Raw genomic sequence first — 22,356 nt, 5'->3', positions numbered from 1 at the left:
CAAAGACACAATGAATGACTGACATTTGAATTGGAAGTAAAGGAGCACTGCAAACAGACAGAGAAGTTTACGGACTTACATCCAACAGAGCGGGGAAATAGCCAAACCCAGCATACATCTGCTGACCCACAGTCATCAGTGAGACACTTTACACACATTAGAGCTTTCAAAACAGCATTAATATTCAATAATATTTAAGATGCAAAAAGAGGTCAACTTTACTCAAGTGAAGTAGCAGCAACATCCTGTTTGTGATCCTTTAAAGGACATAACTTTATGACTTCTTAAATAATAATATCATATATTTAATGTGGCAGCACCCACCTGTATGCGCTCAGTAGTCGTCGGCCACAGCGCCCTCCAGATCACTTTCTTTACTACATCTGGCAACAAACCGGCTGTTATCAGAAGGATTATACTGAGCCAGGCCGGACCGCTGGACAACATCTGCATGAACACATAGTACATCCTCTGGTAGTTGAGGAAAGGCCTGGGAGGGAAGGAGGGGAGGATCATTAACTCAAGAGTAAAAAAAATAACTAAAAATTAAATATCAAAATATACGTTCAAAGCCTACCAGATGATTCCTCCCCACAGCAGAGAGAAGACCACAAAGAAAATGAGTGAGCCCCAGATGACAAAGTGGTTGATCCAAGTCCAGTAATGAGTGTCTAGAGCCAACTAGGAGGCAGACGGGACACGAGTCATATGTCAGTGAGCCTGAATCCAGCTCTTCTTCAGTACCTCTGAGTGCAGATGCTGTGTGCTTACCTTAAATGTAACAGTGAAGACTAGCACAGTGAAGACCAGAGTCCCGAACGTCCAGTTCCCGAACATCTACAGCGGCAGAGGGACGACAGCTGGTCAGGATTTCACATTCACTGCGATGACTGCGATATAAAACGCACCCTGGCTGCCGTATATACTGTCAGATCAGCGAGCATCACCGTCATCACCCACAAGGCCCTTCAGCAGACCCGATGTTAATGTGGTAAACTTAATAGCACATAGTCGATAAGGAATCAATCAATCAAACAGATGGCAGGGAGTTCAGAAAGCGACATTCAGCTGAGCAGAGATTCCCGATGGCTGATGAATGAGTTTTAAATGGTTTAAATAGAAGTGATGTGGCGTTAACTGCGGTGATTATATTTAAAAAGAGCACAGACGGATTTCATCTCCAATGTTTCTGCTTTAAATTTAAATTAGCTGTTAATCTGTAAATGTTACACGCAGCACATTTATTTCACAATATTCCAATGAGGATGATGATCGTAATGATGATAGCCATCTTTGAAGCCGACACTTATATGTACTGTCTAAACTGCGTGATATTAATAGACTATTTACCAAAAATTAAAACCATCTCGTACTTCATTATCTTCGGTTTGATTTTCACCCTTGCTCCAAACATGCACATTTATTTCTGACCAGGCATATTTCAATACTCTGTGTGTTGTTGTTTATTTATTCTAACAACTTAAAAGCTTCACATTTGCATTGTGATGGATGAGAACATCATCAACTTCGTTGCCTCCAACTTCTTCTTTCTTTACAAATGAGTCTATAAATAGACCTAATGGTTTGGAGAGTATCCACAAATGTGACTATGTTCTTCAGATCTAAAAGGAGAGCCATCATCTGAAGGAGAATTAGATTAGAACGATGGCTCGAATGTCCATGTAATGGAAGTAGGAGAGCAAAATGAATTTTTTTTTTTAGATTCATTAGATTTTAGATCCAGTGCTTTTAACTCAGAACACGCAATCCACAAACAGTGTACTGTACAGCTAAGGTGTTCGATCACTACATTAACCTGGACACGAAAGGGAAAAGGCAGGTCACTCCACAAAAAGCCTATAAAGTATCTACGGCAGGCACTAAGGGCCGGGGCGTGAGATGAGTGGTGGACGGGTGACAAGTGGTTCAGTATCAGGATGTGTGACGGGACGAAACAGGAAACTGAAAAGTGAAACCAGGGAGAGATGACAGAGAGACAGGGACAGGCTTACCATCTGTGTGTTGGTTGTCATTAGCTGGGAGGAGGAAAGAGAAGCAAAAAGAAAAAGCAACACAAAGGTAAGAGAGGAGGAATTAAGAAGAGGAGAAAAACCAGAAGAGGAAAATCATGAGAAAATAAATAAACAACAGTTTTGTGGCTGAAGAAGAAAAAATAATTTAAATAAAAATTAGATGCAAAACAAGAAGTGAAACTGAGCAACTCAAAGCAGTCCAAGGTAACACTTTCTTTTCTTTTTTTGTAAATTAAAGGACACAGAGGAAGATGGTGGCAAACCCGCCATGCTGCCGCGTCTTGGATGTGAAATGGAAGAATCTTTTACACGTAAAACTGTCAGTACACACATTTTCTGCAAACGCTGCAAAAACACACCAACACTACAACAACCTAATTACTTGTAATTACCTGGTGACAAAATATTACACAATTTGGATTATTAGGGCACAAATGAAGCCTGCTTCATTCACCTCATGCTGACTTATGTCCTGCAAATACAAAACTACTGTAAAATTAACAAAAATAAATCTATCAAAAGCTTCTTTGTCCTAAGAAATCCTCTGCCAAAGCAGCTGAGCCAGTGATGAAGACGGCAGTTTATCCACTTTAAGAAAGGAGAGATGTCTTTGGTTTGTGTTTACTGATAAACTGAAAACAGCCCAAAAACACTGAAAAAGAAAAGATGACCAGCAGCAAATCATAGATGTTGTTGTGTTTGTCGAACGAGGCAAATTAAAATCAAATATTTCCTGTAAAATAGAAATACAAATAAGGATCCATGCAACTTCTTTTTTTTTTTTTTTTTCTTCAATTGTTGATTCAGCAGCTTGTCTGTTTGAAAGAAGTCTGCCGTTCAGACACTGGCATTACCTGTCCGTTGCTGGTGAAGGTTGTGTTGTCAAACAGGAAGTAAGCACCAAAGAACATCACGATGGCGTCGTAAACACCCAAGATGGTCCAATAAATGAAGATGGGCCAACGCAGCAAAGAGTTCTTAGCAATATCTCTGTGGTGAAAAACAGGGCAGAGCAGTGAGCATCAAAAGCACCGTCATTAATCAGTACGTTAGCTGACTTACCCAGAAACTGAGGTAAACAGGATACTTTCATTTGATTTAGCAGAAAAGGAATTCATTCTGGGAGTTCGAAATTCTTCATCTAATCATGTGAAACCTTGAGATTTCACTTAAGTGTCTCCAAACGGAACCCAAGAAAATTAGTGAGGAGTGAGGATTCTGATCTGAATGCCTCCAGCAAATATTTCCTTCGCCTGGATGTAAAATTAAGAGCAAAATGTTTGTCTGCAGTTTTCGTGGACGAGTGTTTTGCCTGAGAATGTCTAAAACATCTGAAATATGTCTTTCTTTATTTCATTACACACACAGAAGTCTGAGAGCTGAGTCCTGAGCTGCACTTTCCTGTATTCACTGAAAGCTTTCCGTCATTCAGGAGGATATAAACACTGACTTGTATAGCGATGGGTCCTTCTTCAGGATGTCCATGTTAATGTGCTGCTCTATGAGGCTGTAGAGCAGGATGGGCAGCGAGGTGAAGCTGATGTTGTACAGAGTCAGGTAGGCCGTGTCATAGAGAGGCTGGAGACGGGCACACAGACAGAAGTGTTTCAACCCTTTTCCCTTTAATCCCTTATCTTTGTTTGTGTTCGATGTGTTGAGTTTGTGTGTGTGTGTACCTGTTGTGAGAAGCCACAGAAGAACTGGTAGAGGAATTGGGGGAAGATGAAACAGACATTCTGCAAAAAGACACAGAATAAATAAGTGAAAACAAAGAAACAGGCGGCAGGTTTGTCGTGTGTTGTGTTGTTTGTGATACTGGCTTGTACCTTGTAAAAGAAATATTGCACAAGTTCAGAGATGCGTATGTAATAATAGTGTCCATGGACGAGCAGCATCTTCTTGAGATGTTTGAACTTTGGGATGGCGTAGTCACTGTTCCTCGCTGCCTGACGACCCTCTTTACCCATAATCCCTGGGAAGGCAGAGGGAGATGTGTGACTTTCATTTGTGACACCTCTTTTTTGTTGTTGTTGTCGTTGAAACAACAGTGCTCATGTTTTCTTGTCTTATACTGAGCAACAACTACCCAACCCTGAAGTAGCATATGGATCAGGACGGGTCGCAGCACTAACCAATGCCAACATGGGCCTCCAGGATCATGCTGACATCATTCGCTCCATCCCCAACCGCCAGGGTGATCGGATGCTCCTTGGAGGCTTTGATCAGCTTCACGATCTAGAGAGTGACAGTGAACCCCATAAATCATTGTGATAGACACTCTGACACTCCTGTGAGGTGCCGTAAGATATCTGCACCTGAGCTTTCTGCAGCGGCGCCATTCGACAGCATAGCACGGCGCTGCAGTTGCGACAGATTTCTAAGAAGATCTCTTTGTAGCTCCCCGAGTTTGAGTCCTCCTGCCCGGGCCTCAGCACTGCAGAGAGGGTGGCTCCATCGATGATCAGGCCGTAGTCAGCGTAGTCAGCTGATAAACTGGACGGGGTAACACAACCATGTCAAGACTGCGTCATGCGTTAAATCCTAAGCTTAGAATCACAGACACACACCCAGAGAAAGTGTCCCTGGTCATCCCTCCATGATGCCTGAGGACGGTGCGGCTCAGGTCAAACAGGACATCATGAAGACTCTGCTCCTCGGTGCGTTTGGTGGTCAGCTCCAGGATCTGGGTGTTGCGGCGGAAGAGCTTGCTGGCGTAGCAGGTCGCCGCCGCCGTCTCCATCTTATCCCCAGTCAGCACCCACACCTTCATACCAGCTTTGTGGAGCGACTCGATGGTGTCCGCTGCTTTTTCCTGGAGCCTGTGGAGGAGGAAGGAGAGGAAATGCACTGAAAAAAAAAAAAAAACCCATCATCAAAATACTCCTCAGGAGCAAAACAGACACACAATATAACAACACTTTGATCATATTCTGACTTCTGAATGAGCAGCCCTGCAGTGTCCTCCTCACTACAGATCACTTTGAAGTCGACACTGTAAGTGTCTCGCTCAGTGTGGCTCACTTAGAAGTGGGGCAGCACGCACAGTGTTTAAAGAGCAGACATGGCGGTTAGCAGAGATTTTTTTTGAAGAGATCATCCACCTGTCCTCGACAGCAGTAGCTCCCAGCAGGATCAGGTCCTTCTCTATGAGCTCGTAGGCCTCCGCCAGCCGTTTGTCCCGGTCTTGAAGTGCTAACTTTGCCCCGCTCAGCAAGTGGCAGACCTCCTCGTACTGTTCAGGGCTCAGAGGCCTGTAGGCAACACAAAGTGTCCTCAGACCCTCCTGGAGGACACAGCATGTCAGAAGAGGGTTAGTCTGATCATCTGCTCATTTCATTCCACAAACAGCTAAATCCTGAGGTTGGTCTCTGAATGTGAGTGTGTGGGCTGCAGCTAAAAAAACTACCACTTATTGAAGGCTGCAACTCCACAAGTGTAGTGTTGGTGACCTAGTTTCCACTGCAGGATCCGTTCACTTCATTTAGCAGGTAAATCAGACCACAAACTCCACCCTCAGATACTCTCATGCTGCCATAATCAGCTGCATTGTTGTGATAAGATTTGTCAGGAGGCGGTTTAATCATATGGACGACTCTCCAACCTCAGCTGGTCAACAGGTTCTTTCTTTTAAGTTGGTTATTCCACAAATTTCTGTTGCATGTGCGCGTTTTCGTACTGTACGTGCGTTTGAGTGTGTTCTCACCACTGCATTGTTTTCCACCCGGGCTCGAACCTGATCCACCTTGCCTGAGATAATCCTGGGGAAGATGGAGGAGTCTGCACCTTTGCAGAACAGAAAGAGCTCACCTGCTCACACAGACAAGGAAGAAGCGTGTCAGCCAGAAACCATGTAATCTGATCATCATGTTTGTTGTGTCGTTGTTACCAGTGCTGGCCCTGACAATGACGCTCATCCTCCGTCTGACTGAATCAAACGTCAAAACCTCCAGCAGCTCAAACCTGTTGAAAAAATAATAACAGATGACACAGAAAGCATCCTTTAGTGACATTAAAAAAATCATACATGGGTTGGAAACAATAATCATCAGTGTTTTTCACTGTCCTAAATTTATAAATAGTAGCTGGAGAGCTGTTAGTTTTCACTGTTACTAAGCTACTCACAATGTGTGCAGCACCGAGGTAATATTAGAAACACAGTAAGATCAGCGTGAATCATTGCGCTAAACTATGTGAAACTATGTCAGTGTGGTACAATGTTACAATAGTGAGATATTGCAATTTCTGGTACATTACCTTTGAGACAAAGCAAAGGCTGTAAACCTTTCCAAAAATATGAAACTCAAAAAAGTAACTGATGCTCCGGGTTAAAGAGATAAACAGCATAGTTCTGAAGGGACACACTCACCTCTCTATCTCATCCTCTCTGTTTAAGATCTCCATGTGACTGTCCTTCAGTCTCAGGTAGGTGAAGCCGAGCCTGCGGAAAAGAACAAACCATTATTGTGCTGATGTGCATGCAGATAGCTTTTATCACAATTTCACCATCTGATTGTCACTGGCATTATATCCCTGTGTGTGTCTGCGGGGCTCCACCTCTTCATGCCTTCCACCAGCGCCACCTCGTCTGGAGAGGAGGAGATGTAGAAGGAGGTGGACTTGCCCTGGTGGATGCCATGTTTGATCCCGTCCACCGTCTCCTCCTCCTTCACCTGCACCGTGTGGCACAAACACAGCGCCCGGAAAAACAGCTCCTCGTGCTCCTGCGTTGGGCCGCCAACAACGCTTTAAACTTTACTCACATATTCATACACTCACTGAGACGCACAAACAGAGCAGGCTATGCTCACCCTGGCTTCGGGACCTGGCGATGTGTCGATCATGTCCATACCGGCTGCTCCACGCATCACCTTCCAGCAACATAAATCAATTAAATATAAATATGAGAAAGGGCAGAGATAGAAGACAGTTAAATAATTTTAATCTGGCCTAAAAAGTGATTTTGCAGTCGATGTGGATGAGGAGCAGGGGTTTACCTGTCCATTACAGATGGCGTGAGGCACGTAAACATGTCCATCCACACAGCACTCTATGAACTCCATGTTGTTCTCCGTCAGAGTCCCCGTCTTGTCTGTGAACACATACTCCACCTGGAAAAGGAGCACGGCAACATCTCTTATTCAGATACATGTGTTTCTAAATCGCCTGATATTTTTATTTGATTCTACGTGAAATGGGCCACCTGTCCCAGCTCCTCGTTCAGGTCGGACGTGTTGACCACAGCTCTCTCCCCGAGCTCTTCGTCTAACATCTCATCGTCCCACATGATGAAGTAAGAGCCCAGGAACTTCTGCATCTCCACGGTGACGTACATGGATACGGGAATGATGTAGTTGAAAAGAACCATGAAGGCCAAGAAGTCTGTGAATGCCCGGATCAGCTGAGGATGAAGGCGAAGAGTCTCAGACGGCGAACAGGTGATTAAGGAAACAGGTGGAGTGAGGTTTGATTAAGAGACTCACGACGTGCCGCTGTCTCTCTGTTTCCGTCCTCTGGTTGTACCACGGCTCGTCTCTGTTGGGGTCCGCCTGCCACACGTACTTTAGCACTGTGTTGATGAGAGCCTTGCTTATAAGGATGCACAGGTAAACCACCAGGTAGGCATTCATTGACCTGCAGGGGGAGACATCAAGCGGCTGATCAGAGAACATTAACGGGGGGCTTCGAAGGTTGCATTTTTTTCCCATGTTTCCCAATCAGCAGACAATCTGTGTTTGCTTACGCCTGTAGAATAAATTAAAGAAAGCCAGCATCGTGCAATCATCCAGGTTTACTACAGAGGCTGCTTGACAAACATTAAATATCTGATCCATAGATATAGATTACACAAGCAAAGAGCACAGACATTCAAACAGACAGTGGGCAGAGTTTCACAGCTGCAACTGTAGCACACTGTACTTATCAGGATAAATACTGAAGAAAGGCATCTATTCCAATTCTAATGAGTTAACCAGCCAAACACTGTATCCAAGTAATCCACCTACAGTCGGTCATATCTACAAGCCATCTGGATGCGAGACGCATGTCAACGCCAGATGGAGAGAAAGTGATCCAGTCAGTGCAGCGAGACAGAGACACACAAGGAGCCTCAGTCGGTGAATAAATGAAGAATTTCTTAAAGATGAGCAGATGGATGGAGGGATGGGGAGAAAGATAAATGATTATCTAACCCGATGATCATTGAGGAAAAGGCCGATGCCAAAGCAAATTGATGCTTGAAAGTTGCTGTCTGTGTTATGTAAATGAAAATAAAAGAGAAGAGGGAGGAAGAGAGGGCTTACTTTTCCACTGCTGAGCGTTTCTGAGACTTGGACTGGTAGTTGAGCGCCATCTTTGTTTCCATGCCTGTGTAGATGGCAACAGCTAAAGGAAAGAAGAAGTGACTGGTGACTTCACCCATTTGTCATTTTCTTTTACCTGAGCTTTCGATTGCATCGTGCAATATTTATCAGAGGAGTTTAATCCAGATTCACAGAGGAAGGCTATTTTACCATAGATGTACTCGGTGTTCTTGAGCGTGGCCCCTCGGAGCAGCAGGTTCTCTGAGCCCAACGGCCTGCACACAAAAATCAGCTCATTCAGACTGCCGTGCTGTTTTAGCACAGATAAATGACATCTGGCATTTACAGGCTGATCAGGACAAACTTGTGTGGAGCAGAATTAGCAAACACCTAAAAAGTGATTGAGCTTACCTGGCCACTGGCTCATTGTCCATGTAGATGTTAATGCGGCCCACAAATCTGTGTAGGGTTAGGGTTGATATGTGAGGAGACACTTCCAGGTATTTAGTTATGAGAGAGGAGAGTATTTGTGTTGCACTGACTTGTACAGGTCCGGCTGAGGTTGTTCACATTCTATAGTGGCGTGAATGGAGTCCACCTCCTTCTCTGTGTTGTAAGCTTTTGTGTCCTGAACTGCAAAATAGGTCTGTGAGGGGAGGGAGGGAGGGAGGGACAGTAAATAAATCAAAACAGAAAGAGGAGGAGGAGGAGGGAAAAGATGGAAGTGGGACAAATATCAGAGGAGAGGAGGAACTGTGGCAATGTAAGTTTCGGCTTTAGCCTGTGACAGTGACGCAAGCTGGTGTAAACAAATACGACTGTGAGAATGACAACTTGAGTATCGCACACACACCTTGTGGCTGCTCTCCCCATCCAGACTGGCAGTTGTAACGTAGCAGGTCCCCTCATCTCGAGATGAGGAGAGAAGTATTAGGTCGCAGGGAAAGCTTTCATTTTCTTTCACGCAAACAATGTCGCCGACCTGAAAACAACATACAGTTTAAATAATAATTTGATTTCTTATTTCTTCATCTGGTTGTGTATTTGTTTACATGGCTCAGGTCATATGAGAGCATCAGTGTGGACATGGCACTTATCCTTTTAGTATTGCTAATGCACTTTACTAATGCAGTTTGTCTAATGAGCTAACCTGCTTTACCTTCACCTGCAAGCCTCTCAAGTTCAGCCAACAGTCGCAGACGTTTGCTCTCACAGGACAGCTGAATCTATTCTTTCAGCTGTAACTTTGCTTTGTGAAAGTGTTACATAGCAAACATTAATCTAACTGATGTTGAAAGCTGAATTGCTCTCGAATGCGCACACACCCACACGCAGCTTAACAGCAGGAAAATCCCACAAAGAGCCAAAGCCGGGGTGAGAGTGATTTACCCTGATCTTGCGACTTTGTTTGCGGACCACTTTCCCATGCTGCACCACGTGGACGGGACACTGGTTGACGGCGTTGTCTGCTTTGTGTCTCAACCAGTCCTCGTAGCCCTGAGAGGCAGACATTAGAGCGTGAAAGGTTACGGTGTGCAGAAATGATAAGAAGTGATCAGTGTTTGTGTGGATCGTGTCTCACCTGTTTGATGGCGGTGACTGTGATGACAAAGAAGAGCGGCAGCCCGCTGGTGATGGGGCTGGTTGGAGTGTCGATGATCAGCTGAAATGATGCAAACACACACAGAACTGAGCGAGTGAAGGTGAATTTAGGGCAGAGGAATCCATCACGACGACAAACGGCGCTAAGTGATAACTGACCTTTACAGGCCTCAGGAGAGAAGTAATGAGAGGTACAAGAATATCAAAAGACCTCATCTCTGTCACTTAAAGAAATAACGACTCCTTGGATTACAGCTTTACAGCTACTCACTCACCCTACTGACCAGACAAGAGGCAGTTAAGTGAAGGTTGAACAGGTCAGAGTAAAAGATTTACACGACTAACATCTAAATATACCGTACAGAGAGAAATAATTTCGAGGCATTTAACTGCAGAACAGAAGTGTTCTTTGCAGAAATAAAAACAGTGTAAATAAAATCAGGAAGTATATTGAAGAAACTCTTTACCTGGACCAGAAATATGATGAGAAAGTAGAAGTTGGCAACTCTCCTAAACTGCTCGAACATATTTTTGGGGATGAAGTTCCAAAACGTGTACTGGAAAGCATGAGACAGTGTCACAATCAACAATTCAACAATGTTTAAGGACATCAACAGATCATTTTTAATTGGCATGGCAGGCTGAATACAGTCCAAACGCAGTTCTATTATTATTATTAATAACAGCTACTTTTCAAAACTAGGAGGGTAAACAGATTTATATAATATCCCATATTAGCTGATCTGCATTCTCCCAGAACACCTCTAACGCTGAGTGGTGAGATTACTCAGAACAACTCACCCACACAATAAAAGGCCGTTTGCTCGGAGCTGCAGCACTAACTGTTCTTTCCTGTCACGTCCTTTTGTCTGAGCCTTGCTCTCTGACTCTCCTTTTCCCTGAACTGAGTAGAGTAGTAAAGTAATTGACTGTGAACTGGAGAGTCCTCTGACTCTGGGCGCTGTTTTCTTTGACGACCCTCACAGAGAGTGTTTGGGTTTCTTTTTTTTTTTTGTGTGTGTGTGTGCTTTCGCTGACCTTGGAGGAGACTATTCTGTTGTCTGGGAACCGTTGTTGTATGAAGGCCTCGGTTCCAGGAGGAGGCTGCTTGTGTCCGATGTAGATGGTCCGGCTGTCCACCCAGTCCTCCTCACCGACACACTGCAGGGAAAAACACAAAGACAAGTTGTGTGTGTGGAGTGTTTCATGCGCTGCCAGTTTTTATTTTAAATTGATCTTTGCATTCAGAGTTAATCTCCCGTTTTCATTTACTGTCCAAGTTAATGAGCATCTACATTCACACACTGATAACTACGCGCTGCATGACACACAGCCAGACGGACATTTGCAGACATTTACAATGAATTAGTAATTTCTCCTCAATGAATGAAACCTTTTGTTGCCACGGATACACAGATCTGCATGTGACTCAGACTGGAATGCAGGACACACACACACACGTGCAGAACTCTCTCACTCTATCTCTCACACACACACACACACACACACACACACAAAGACTTACATAGACCTGATTAGATACCTAAACACGAAGTTCTTTCTGTGTTAACGCTTTGAAATGGGAGCAGCTTTTGTCAAACAGTAGTTCAACTTGTGTCTTGAGGGCGTTCGTGTCGCAGCAGGCCGCTACATGTCAAGCATAGTAGCCAGAACGATGGGCAGGTCTGGGCGAGATACCTCAACGCTGTACACATCTAATCCTCTCTCTCTCTCTCTGTTTTTTTCAGCCGGAGGATATTTTCCATGCTTGTCCACCGGCAGCCATCAATCACCTCAGTCATAACAAATAATCACGGTGCTGGTCGCTCACTTTATGGTGTGTATACAGACACACACGTTCACACAGACTAACAAGAGGTGACAGTAATCTGTGGCCGGTCAATGAGATTGAGTGTCAAGAGGCTGCATGGCCCAGTTTTCTATACTCTCTCTCTCTCTCTCTCTCCGTTTGTGTCACAAACCAGTAAGCTGAATGCTCCAAGATTACCTTGTTTAAGATGGAGAGCTATTTATATCCCGTGACCTCCCAATTATCTATAGAAGAGCGGAATGGAAAAATGATGCACAAAACATCCATGTGTGTCATCCCTAGTTCAGCTGAGTCTTCGCACTCAGTTCAGTTTTTGCTCATCCTCTCAACAACCAGTTGTGAAGCGAGTACATCATCAGATAAGGAGCGCACTAAGCAGCTGATATCTGATTTACATTGAGGGAGGAGATGAAAGCCGGGTCACTCGGACTCGCCAACTCCGTCGCCCACACAGTGTTGCTGTTCTCCCTCTTCGCGCCCACCTGCCTGCTCCGTCTGCTTCGCTTCACACTTTTTTCTCACAGGCCTCCCATGAGCTCGCCTGTATATGGACCGCAACCATACATCCACACAGCACAGCGGCCGGCGCGCTATTAGCTGACGCTGACATCACAGTTGGCCTTTTCATAATGAAAGTAGCGTCTTATTTTCCATCTCCTGTGGCTCCTAACAGAACACTCAGTAGTGAGCAGCACATCCCGGTGTATTTAATGCTCATCACTGGAGGCTTTCTACTGCAAAGCTCGCCTGAGTTTATCAGGAGAGGATGTTCATCTTTATTCTGAGCTAATATTCTCCAGACTGCTTTACATCTGCCTCGAGCAAAATAAAGCAAAGTTTAGTTGAGTTCAGTCATGTCAACGTCCTGAACTCAACTCAAATGATAATTTCCTAAAAAACAAGCATGAGTTGACTTTTAATGCCTCGGCAGAATAAACTACTTCATTTACAGAGGACAGTAAAAAGAATCAGGATGAAACTGATGATTATTGCCTGAGTTACTGTTGATCAAACACAGTGAATGGAGACAGATGGCACTGACTGAGGATCAGTGGGCCTCCTCTCTTACTGTCATCTCCTCCATTTTGCCTGTAATGCAGCTTTATTGGTTTTCTCACCTCTTCCCTTTCCATCTCTCACCACAACCTGGGTCGTCTGTAAGCCGGCCATCTCACTACTATCGATTACATTTAGCTTTCTTCCGGATTCAGGCTTTTTACATGGAAGCTTGGCTGTGCTTAATCAAATTAAATAGCATCTTTACAAAATAAAAGCAGCGCTTATAAAATAAAGCTGAACTGTATTACCTTGGGCCTTTAGCCTTTGGATGTAATAGGAGACTTTGGGCTATTCTGAATGTTGATAATCACTTTTAGTTGCGTTTCATGTTTCTGGACGTGGCGGATTTCAGGGGTGTATTTATAGTTAGAAGGGAAACGTTTGTGGTCTGGAGAGAAGGATGGAGAGAATTCACGAGCTTTGTTTCTGTCTGTCTCACTCAACGCCCACATCCTTAAAGCCATGTCAGTCGAAAGCACAGGGAGACCTTTAGAGATCACATCACCCCAGCAACATCAAACATATATGAAAACAGTATTGACACACTATGTAGTCACTGGCCTACAGGGTATTTTTAGATGAGCAGACAAGCTCCACTTCTCTATTCTTCCTGTCATTTGAAATTTTAAAGTTAACGCAGGTGCATATAGCAGCTATGCGTGTCTGTGCCAGCGCTTGAGGAAGTCCATCAGGTGTAATGTGTTTTTGGAAACAGCTTCATTTTTACACTATCATTAAATGTAAATATCATGTATATTGTTTTATTTCTCTGCAGTTTGAGGATTAAAAATAAAAATGCAGACAACTGCATCTAAACATCGGTTCGCATATGTTAGACCAGCGGTTACAAATCACACACCGACTGTATTACCACCATATGAGCCAGAAACTGAAGTCCCACTGTGATCAGTAACAGAGGACCATATTGTAAACAGGAAGAGCTGTATCCACCCACTCACAGACGCAGACACACACACACACTTCCTGAAACAAACCCACTTTACGTCCAACCCCACCCAGTCCACTGGAGACGCAGAGCAGGAAAGGTTCAGAAAAGAAAGAGGACAAGAGAACCAGAGATGTGGAGCTTCAGAGCTGAATGCGTGTCTGCATGTGTGCGTCTGTGTGTGTTCAACAAAGAAACAGATATTTAATTTCACTGATGTTGTCTCTGCCAATACTGCCAACAAAGGAGGCTTCATTTTGATCAAAGAAGCTCAGAAAACTCAGAAGAAATGGTGTAGATTTGCTGTTTCTTTTGAATCAAACATACTTCTGTGTTTGTGCTCAAGCAGGAAATTCATTTCCAACTCCAGACATACTCAAACACGCCATAAAAATCCATCACACAACACATGACTAAGATACAGCATCTGCACATCCTCGTAGAAAAAAAAAAAAATCTCTCCTTGTACTACATTATTGAAATCAGGTTATTGATCTTTTTTGCCCAAACATCCAAACAACAGAAAAACAAACAAAAAAATGTAAAGAAACAGTAGAGCTGTCAAGGCAGCCAACATCTGGTGGCACAGACGTTGGATGCTCTGACGGCTCGCCATCATCTCCCACTGTGTGTTGAATACAGCTGAACTGATGCATTTTTACAGAACCATTATGAAACTTCTATTTGAGTGAGGGTTATTAAAGTAAGTAACTAGTAACCAGATAATTATTGTCCTGCTGTGCGGAGTTAATCATAACTGAAAGAAACCATTTGGAATAAATGGAGGAAAGATCCTGTGTGCAGACAACGTCAAAGCAGATTTACAGACAAGGATAAGATTATAGTTTTTAAACATTAATGAAGAATATGATCTGGGAGGACCTCAAGCTACTTCCTGCCAACTGCCAACAGACAGGACATGAGCCACACGACCAAAATAGAGTTCACTGACAAGAGCTGACCCTGTTTTCAAAAAGCTAACATGTCCACAGCAAACATGCGACCAGCGTTTTGAGTTTCTTTTATATAATCTAGTCTCAAACTGAGAAATGTAAAGATTTCTACGTGGTATTCAGTCTCTGCAGCAACATTATGATGCCTGAAAAATAGAGATAACATTTCCGTATACTGCAAGACAGAAACAAGGAATCACTGCAACACACATGACTATTGTTTTTGTGACGCATTAAAAGGCTGAGCTTTTGTTCGACTGATGACCAATCCCAAAGTATTTATCTTCCGTTGCAACAGGCAGCACTGAAAATTAGGCTCGACAAAAGCTACAGATGACAAACCTGCTCTCTGTGATACTGCTGGCGCACACACGCGCTTGCATCTAAATCCTGCCACACATATCAGATGTTGCATGTGCAAACACAATCGAACACACGCACACGTGCCTCATGAATGTGTCTTATCTCTCTGCCACCACTGAGCTGTGGAGATAAGAAAAATCCTATGCCCTTCCCTAAATAACTCAGCATTTCATACAGGCATGGAGTGTGTGTGTGTGTTTGTGGTGTGTATTAGTGTGTCTGTGACTACTGCACTTAAGATTGTGTGGGAAATGTTTGGACAGGATGACAGGATAAACACACGCAGGAAAGTAGAGACAGGTAGAGACGTTGCTCTCAGTATTCAGACCGGCTCTTCTGAGTGTTTTAGTTGGAACCCTTCGTCACATCTGCTCCCGATGGACTCAGAGTTTAAAAAAGGCTCCAGAGCAGGTTGAAAATAGCAGGGAACTTGCACTATCTTGTGCATTATATGCACGTGCAGGTCTTGTACGGGCCTGGGAGGCAATAAAGTGAGTGAATCTGTGTGATACCTGAGTGAAACATTAAATACCAGCTGTACTCCCCATCTGTCAGTCTGTCGTTCAGCCTCACCTGGCTCAGCAGACCAGCTCAAATAAGGTAATGATAAATTCGCATTATCCACCTTTAAACGCCATGTGTCATCCTTTGAACATGATGCAGCATTCCTTTGTTGAGAGCTTAGGGACTCATGAAGTGTCAGAAAATGAGCTATTTTAACGCAGATCTGGAATCTAGTCCAGATTTTCAATTCAAAATCAATTCAGCCTTCAATTCAGCTCGAGTGTATTCAAACAAACTGTCAAAGCAGTCGTGCAAGTTTGGTGACAGTCCTGCAAAATAAAATATTCAAGGAGGCTCCTGAAAGCTCCATAAAATTGACTTTAAAAATTGCCATGGATTAATTTTTAACTGCTTGTTATGTGATATATTAACAGCTCTGTCTGCACCACAACTGAGAAAACACAATCCACTATTGAAGACCACATATCAATGAAAAAGAAAGCAAAAGAGCAGACACATTTCAACGTACAGATGTCAACAGTTGGAGAGGAGGGGTGGGTTGGAAACGGTCTCCCATAAATCCCTCCAGCTGTAGTTCTGGTACAGCATTTGTACCTGGGGGATTTATGTTGGGAGACTTGAATATGTGTCCCGGCAAACGCCTGTAAGGAGGAGCTTGACATGAATAGCGATGCTCCTCGCTGGAGGCCACAATGGGGGAGAAAGGAAACACAGCATAGCTTCAAAAAGCCAAAGTTCATGCAGAAAAAGAGAATTTACTCACGTTTAAGTTAATCTGTGATTGTGCTACTGTTGTGTGTGTACTGTCTTACCCCGAGACAACAGAATAATAATCAGTTAAAACCAAGCTAGTCCATAAAGCAAAGTGTGTGTGTCTGTGTGTGGACGGGTGTCTCTGTGTCGGGGATTTAGTGATCTGACCCTTCTAGTCCTCACTGCTTTGTAACCATCTACACACACAGGAGGTATTAATCAGTCAGTGGACTTTAAGATTCAGCATTTGTGCTTGTTGGTGTGTGTGTGTGTCTGTGTGTGAGAGAGACAGACAACTAATTTTACATGATTACATTTGTATATCTGAAGCAGATGATGAAAACAAAACAAGGAGGTGATGAATGTCTGTTGATTTTGACCTAATTAAAAAAGTCAAACGTGTGTAAAAGCAGTTTGCGCTTTCAACGTCACATCAGGTGACTGCTCCTTTTTGCTGAACAAATCAGAGCACCGTTTTTCTCTTTCCATTCCTTCTCTTGTTGCCACAGCCAAAAACATTAACCTGCTCTTTCAATCGCTGCTGATATCTTTGATTCTCCTGACTGTGCTACCTTGACCTGAGCACATTCAGTCATATAGAGTCACATAGAAATATGAGCTAATAACAGCGGAGTTAAACGTCTTAATCAGCAGGTCTGCAGCGAGTCGTGATTTGAATCTCCTGAGCTTCCACTGACTCTCCTCTTTGGGTAATGAGCGAAGGCGTCACTCAAAGTGACAGACTGTTGCTCCAATCCTTATTCCTCATGAAGTTCTATTCTGACTGTAGCTAATTGCATTAATAAATCACAGCGACGTGGCCACAGGTGTGTGTCTGTGGACAGGTGTGATCAACTAGATGAAATACGGGTTTAACGTGAGTAAGCATTTTTTTTTAACCTGCCTGCCGTCCCAGATGAGGATCAAAGAAATCAGCCAATGCATGAAGTTAGGCTGTAAAACTTTCTGCTCCAACGACGCATGAACACACGGGAAGAATGTGGAAAGAGCCACATATTAATCTGCACAAGTCTAGCTGCTGCTAACCATTCAAAGAAAGTAAAGACTTGAAGGCAGCCTGAGGGCGAGTATCAGGACTGCTGACTCTGATCTGTTGTCATTAAGATGAAATAAGATGAATGAGCTGTTTCCTCGGCGTTTGTGGGTCATCAGACCACTGTACTGTGTGTGTCTACCGATTTGTTTTGTGGTTTTACCTTTTAAAGAGCTCTGCAGCTTGGTTTCTGAAAAGTATAGAATAAATTTTACTATCAATTATTAACAAGCACTTATGTATACAACTATAAACCGCAAGGCTGCTGGAAACTCATCTTTGGAGGATGAATGCAGTTTAATCTTATCTCTAACAGATAAGTTTATGAATACACGAGAACATCATTATGATGCAGCGCAGAGGTAGTTTTATCTTCACATTCCCACACTCACCACTCCCACTGAGAAACCCTCCCTGCTGAATCACTGCTTTGATAAACTATTGAAAGGCTAAATGGGGCGAGAGGAGAGAACAGGAATGGTGTAACCTCAGTGCCTCTGTCAGCTATACAGAGAAATTCATTAGCCTGGTTTTCACAGAGCAGATCTCAGTGGGGAACTGGGATAAAGTGCCTGCTTTTCCATACAGTATCTACGTCAAGCGCCAGATTAAATGTTACAGCTTTGATGACCCAAAACACTCAGTATTGTTCCATGATATTTTCTTTAGCGGCAGCATTGATGCACACCTCTCCTGAAAGCTTGTCCGACTCCTCAGAGCTGGATAGAGGAACACTCTTGCGGATAAAGGGCATAAACTTGTTTCATTGTGTCTGCTGCCGTGTTTGTGTGTGAAGGAATGGGATGAAAGGGGAGCGCTGCTGATGGTCACATGATCTTTCTCCATGACATGACCTAATGCTGCATTCAGGTCACATGGCAGCAGATGTCATCAAGACTTGACAGTTGAAATCTACAACCCTGAGGCTTCCCGGACAGTAGCTTCTGTTGATTACCTATTGATCACCTGGTGACTCTGTGGGGCAGTAGGAAGCAGCCCAACAGGCATCCGTTTGCTTCATTGCTCTAATAAATGCCAAGATTGAGCTGACAAGCATGACCAGCAGACGTGTTAGCACTCAGCCAACAAACATACAAAACGGATCAGATCAATTCCGCAAAATAAGCCCTGCAGCGGCACCACATCTTCCTACGCAATCAAAAAATAATGATGATGTGATGAAGGGCAATTTAAATGCATCCGCATTAGCCAGCAAACTTTTCAATTAAATGTGTTCTGTGTGTGCAGCCAGGTTACACAAAGTGCCTGCATTGATTGTTAGATGGTGAACTAGCTTTAAATAACTGCAGGACTGCTAGTCGTGGATAACACCATCACTTCTGCCGGTGACAGTGGCCCCCCTCCTCACCGCCATGTTGAGGAGACATCGAATAACATGAATTTGGTGTTACTGTGTAGTTCGTTGAATTAGGGATGGATAATCAATGAACAATCTCTCCTTCAATAGATAATATTTTTTATTTTAATTCATTCATTCCTGCCGCTTATCCTTTGTGTTGTGGGGCGCTAACCACTATGCCGCCATGCTACCTTGTTTTGGCTCATCCACCAAAAAAACACTTATCGAAGAAGCCAGAATGCTTTTATAGAATGTAGAAACTACCCGCAGTCTTGCGGGATTTCATAAGACAAGTGTTTTCTGTTCATCAGACGTCTTTATTTTCCTCAGGGTGACAGTGCCATTAGCTGTTGGTCTGGTGTTGAAGCATTTTACCTTGCTCTGTTAGTGCTTTCACTTCCTGCTGTAATTTAATACGGGCTCTGCCTGTCTCTCATGAGCTCAGAGAAAAGTACCAAAAATGCTTTTAATACTTTCAACCCTCTGCCAATACGTTTATTTCCCAAGTTTTCATCCTGGTCGTCTTTCTCTTATGCGCTAATGGCAGCAATTCTCGGCCTTCGCTAATGTTTGTCCTGTAGGGACGCTGCTGCCTAATGGTTTTCATTACACTGTTTGTGTTGCCGGTAATCATTCCAACAAGAGATGACACACACATACACACACAGACTAAAAAATAAAGAAATTACTGTGGTGTCTGTTCTGCTGCTGTATTCCCATAAAAGCCATGCTTGGCATTTCTGACACAAATAATCAGTCATTAGAATGTATGTTAACTGACATACACATAGACTCACAATAGTTCAGTGAGTGAGTGTGAACAGCTATGTCACAGTGGAGTGAGGCCTAATTTTTAAAAGCAACAACTGAGAGAGGGATGAAGGGACGAGATGAAAGAAATGTGAAGCAATGAGATATTTGAGGAAATGAAAGCTTTACCTGAATCAGCCTCTTCATTCTGATTGTCTTCCTGTCAGAGAGAAACTGAAGCCATGTTGTAGTCTGAGGTTATTCTACCAGGAGCAGGCATTAATGAGGGCTCTGTCTGTCTGACCTTTCTCTGTGTCTATGTCCAATCCTTTTCAGCCTGCTTCCCAGTCTATCTGACTCCACTCAGTAACTGGTCCACCCTCCTCCAGTTGGTCTACTCTTCCCGGCTCCAGGGACTTAAAATCAATCACATGATGATCAACTGATAAAGAACTGCAGTTAAATGCCGATTAGAGCCTCCCTAAGTTTCCAGTCTGTAACACTGTTTTTTTTTACGCACTGTTAGAACAAGAACATCCACGAGACAATGAAAGGGATGTTTTGTCTCATTCCCCCTGACGACCAACACAAACACTTGAATAGCTTCAGCTAATGGACATGTACTTCGAACAGCTACCGCAGTCGGCCACTCTGGTGTCTAATGTTTGTTAAAATTATGACTTGAGGTTTTTATTCAACATTTTTCTCATGGTTAGACCACAGTGAAAGATCTTACACCTCCTTCGGCAAACATCTGCAGTATTTTTTCTAATTTCTGATTTGTCCTGTGCCATTTTTATTTCGCTGTTTCACACAGTTCAGGTCTGTCGAGCTCCACCGCTCTCCGTTCTGCTCTGTCCTTTTCGTGGTGTTACACCGTCACGTCCTCATGAATCCTGCTGCCCTTCCACGTCACCAAAGAAGACAAACACTCGCACACCATCAGTGCAAAAGTGAGAGGGTGCACAGGAGGAGAAAATTACTATATGGTCAGTTTGTTCTTCATTATCTCCTCCACAACCATGACATTATCAATTTCTCGCTTTCCCTGCACTCACTCTTACTACTGACTCTATTATCTCCCTGTCTTCCTTTTCTTCTTGTCTTGTCTTGTCTGTCTCCTTTGAATCTTTTGCCAGATTCTTCATCTCCTTCTCCTGGTCTGCTGGATATTTTTTAAAATCAAGTTCCTGAAACAGTTTTGTAATTTTTGTGGTTTTCAGTTCTCAGTGAGAGTAAAAGTCACAGACGTCAGGGGGGGTGAGGGGAACCTAATGGCATCATGTGGACCCCATGAGACCAGTCACCTGACCAGGGCCGAGCTCCACGGTAGAAATGGCTTCCGACAGATGATGACATCTTTAAGAGCCAGCTACTGATGTCAGAAGATATATCGATAGTTGTCGTGCTTTCTTGCATCGTCACAATTACAGCTGCAGTACTTCAGAACTTCAGCAACCCGTTTTTATTGCCAGTGACTGAAGGATTTAGTTTCCACTGCTTTGAAATGCAGTCAGTGATTCAGACAGCTGCAGCTGTAGGACAAAATAATTGATTACAAAAAAAAAAAAAGGTGAAATTATTCACTGAAAAGAGAGCAGTTATAATATATACAAATGCACTTGGCCCCCGGTGTTAGCAGAACACCATGCGCCAATCCTGGCAGAGGGCCAGTCCACTCTGTGCTCATCTGAGCATCTCACTGGTGCTAGTCTCAACTATTTTTAAGATGCTGCTGTAGCTGAGTTATGCATGCAGCTCTCAAAGACCAGTGCAAACTTGAAATTCAAAGAAAAGAGCTCTTTAATATCTGGGAAACAGAAAAGCAGCTTTTTATTGATGCCAGCATTTTGAAATGTCAGAAGCACAATATCCAAAAACCCTCATGTGGCTTCTTGTCCTTGCTTGTTGGCTCTGCTGACAAAAGTTACATATTAAAAGTGCTTGTTTTCCACTTATCTCTGTCCTAACACTGCTCTTCACTCCTCAGATGGACCTCTCCGCACTGACCTTTTTCCCCACAGATTTGGAGCCTGATCCAAACTGACGGCTTGCAGATTTAGTGGTGGCCTCTTTTGTTTGTGGCAATTACACTCAAATATTCATGCAGTGATTATTTATTCATGTTAAAATGCTACACATACCACCTTTAAATGATTCGCTGCTGTCACTTGGGCTCACCATGAGTAATACTTAACTCAGAGGGATTTATTTAATGTAACCATATTTCCATTATTTATATGCTCTCTCTGTCTCTATTAAGTCCTCTGTTCTGCCACCAAATTCTCAGAAACCTGTCTGAAAACACTTCCAACACAACTGCCCTGCCGCTCAGCAGCTTCTCCTATATCTATGGCATTACATATCCATCATACTCTTCAGAAGAACGACTTGATCCCAGAGCCTGGATTGACAAATGTGTTCCCTCTGCTCTCATCGTCGAGTCGTATGCAAACGAAAAACAAATATATCTGTAAAGCCAGAACTGGCTCTGATGTGACAACATGCCATCTCTGTTTTATCAGAGACATTTCAAAGTGCAGTGGTGCGTACGCTGCTCTGCTCTGGCAGACTGATGGGCAGAGCAGTTTGAGAGGATCACTGCCACGGTGGCTGCCAAAGTGCATTGATCATTTTACAGGATAATCAATGATGTTTCATGTGTACAAGTTGTTCGATTGTGGAAAAACTTTAGTGCTCAGCAGATTCGACTTAATACTAAACCTCCACATACGATTTACTGTCATTTACCATCTGTGCTTCTGGGCAATAACAATAACGGTTGGTATCAAGGAGCCAACTGGATCTTTCATAAGTTGTTTTGCTTG

At 43.5% G+C, this 22,356-nt stretch overlaps 1 protein-coding gene across 2 annotated transcripts in view; it reads right to left on the bottom strand.

Moving 5' to 3' along the window:
- atp11a (ATPase phospholipid transporting 11A) overlaps positions 1-22,356 on the bottom strand; it is a 31,237-nt gene that overhangs the window by 2,741 nt on the left and 6,140 nt on the right. For both annotated transcript variants that reach the window (XM_029516006.1, XM_029516014.1), the window contains exons 2-29: positions 10,973-11,095; positions 10,402-10,491; positions 9,915-9,995; positions 9,722-9,829; positions 9,186-9,314; positions 8,875-8,978; positions 8,744-8,791; positions 8,543-8,607; positions 8,333-8,414; positions 7,514-7,664; positions 7,234-7,431; positions 7,028-7,141; positions 6,842-6,901; positions 6,588-6,754; positions 6,400-6,471; positions 5,920-5,993; positions 5,737-5,840; positions 5,135-5,316; positions 4,601-4,852; positions 4,349-4,526; positions 4,166-4,268; positions 3,860-4,005; positions 3,710-3,769; positions 3,484-3,611; positions 2,888-3,023; positions 772-837; positions 578-681; positions 325-490 (exon numbers count right to left, since the gene is read on the bottom strand). In XM_029516006.1, the coding sequence (XP_029371866.1) occupies positions 325-490; positions 578-681; positions 772-837; positions 2,888-3,023; positions 3,484-3,611; positions 3,710-3,769; positions 3,860-4,005; positions 4,166-4,268; positions 4,349-4,526; positions 4,601-4,852; positions 5,135-5,316; positions 5,737-5,840; positions 5,920-5,993; positions 6,400-6,471; positions 6,588-6,754; positions 6,842-6,901; positions 7,028-7,141; positions 7,234-7,431; positions 7,514-7,664; positions 8,333-8,414; positions 8,543-8,607; positions 8,744-8,791; positions 8,875-8,978; positions 9,186-9,314; positions 9,722-9,829; positions 9,915-9,995; positions 10,402-10,491; positions 10,973-11,095 (3,291 nt within the window). The remainder of the gene's footprint in view (positions 1-324; positions 491-577; positions 682-771; positions 838-2,887; positions 3,024-3,483; positions 3,612-3,709; positions 3,770-3,859; positions 4,006-4,165; positions 4,269-4,348; positions 4,527-4,600; positions 4,853-5,134; positions 5,317-5,736; positions 5,841-5,919; positions 5,994-6,399; positions 6,472-6,587; positions 6,755-6,841; positions 6,902-7,027; positions 7,142-7,233; positions 7,432-7,513; positions 7,665-8,332; positions 8,415-8,542; positions 8,608-8,743; positions 8,792-8,874; positions 8,979-9,185; positions 9,315-9,721; positions 9,830-9,914; positions 9,996-10,401; positions 10,492-10,972; positions 11,096-22,356) is intronic.

The sequence above is a fragment of the Echeneis naucrates genome, chromosome 2, assembly GCF_900963305.1.
Source record: "Echeneis naucrates chromosome 2, fEcheNa1.1, whole genome shotgun sequence".
NCBI lineage: Eukaryota > Metazoa > Chordata > Actinopteri > Carangiformes > Echeneidae > Echeneis > Echeneis naucrates.
The sequence above is the reverse complement of the archived record's forward strand: the minus strand, read 5'-3'. Positions and strand labels throughout refer to the sequence as shown.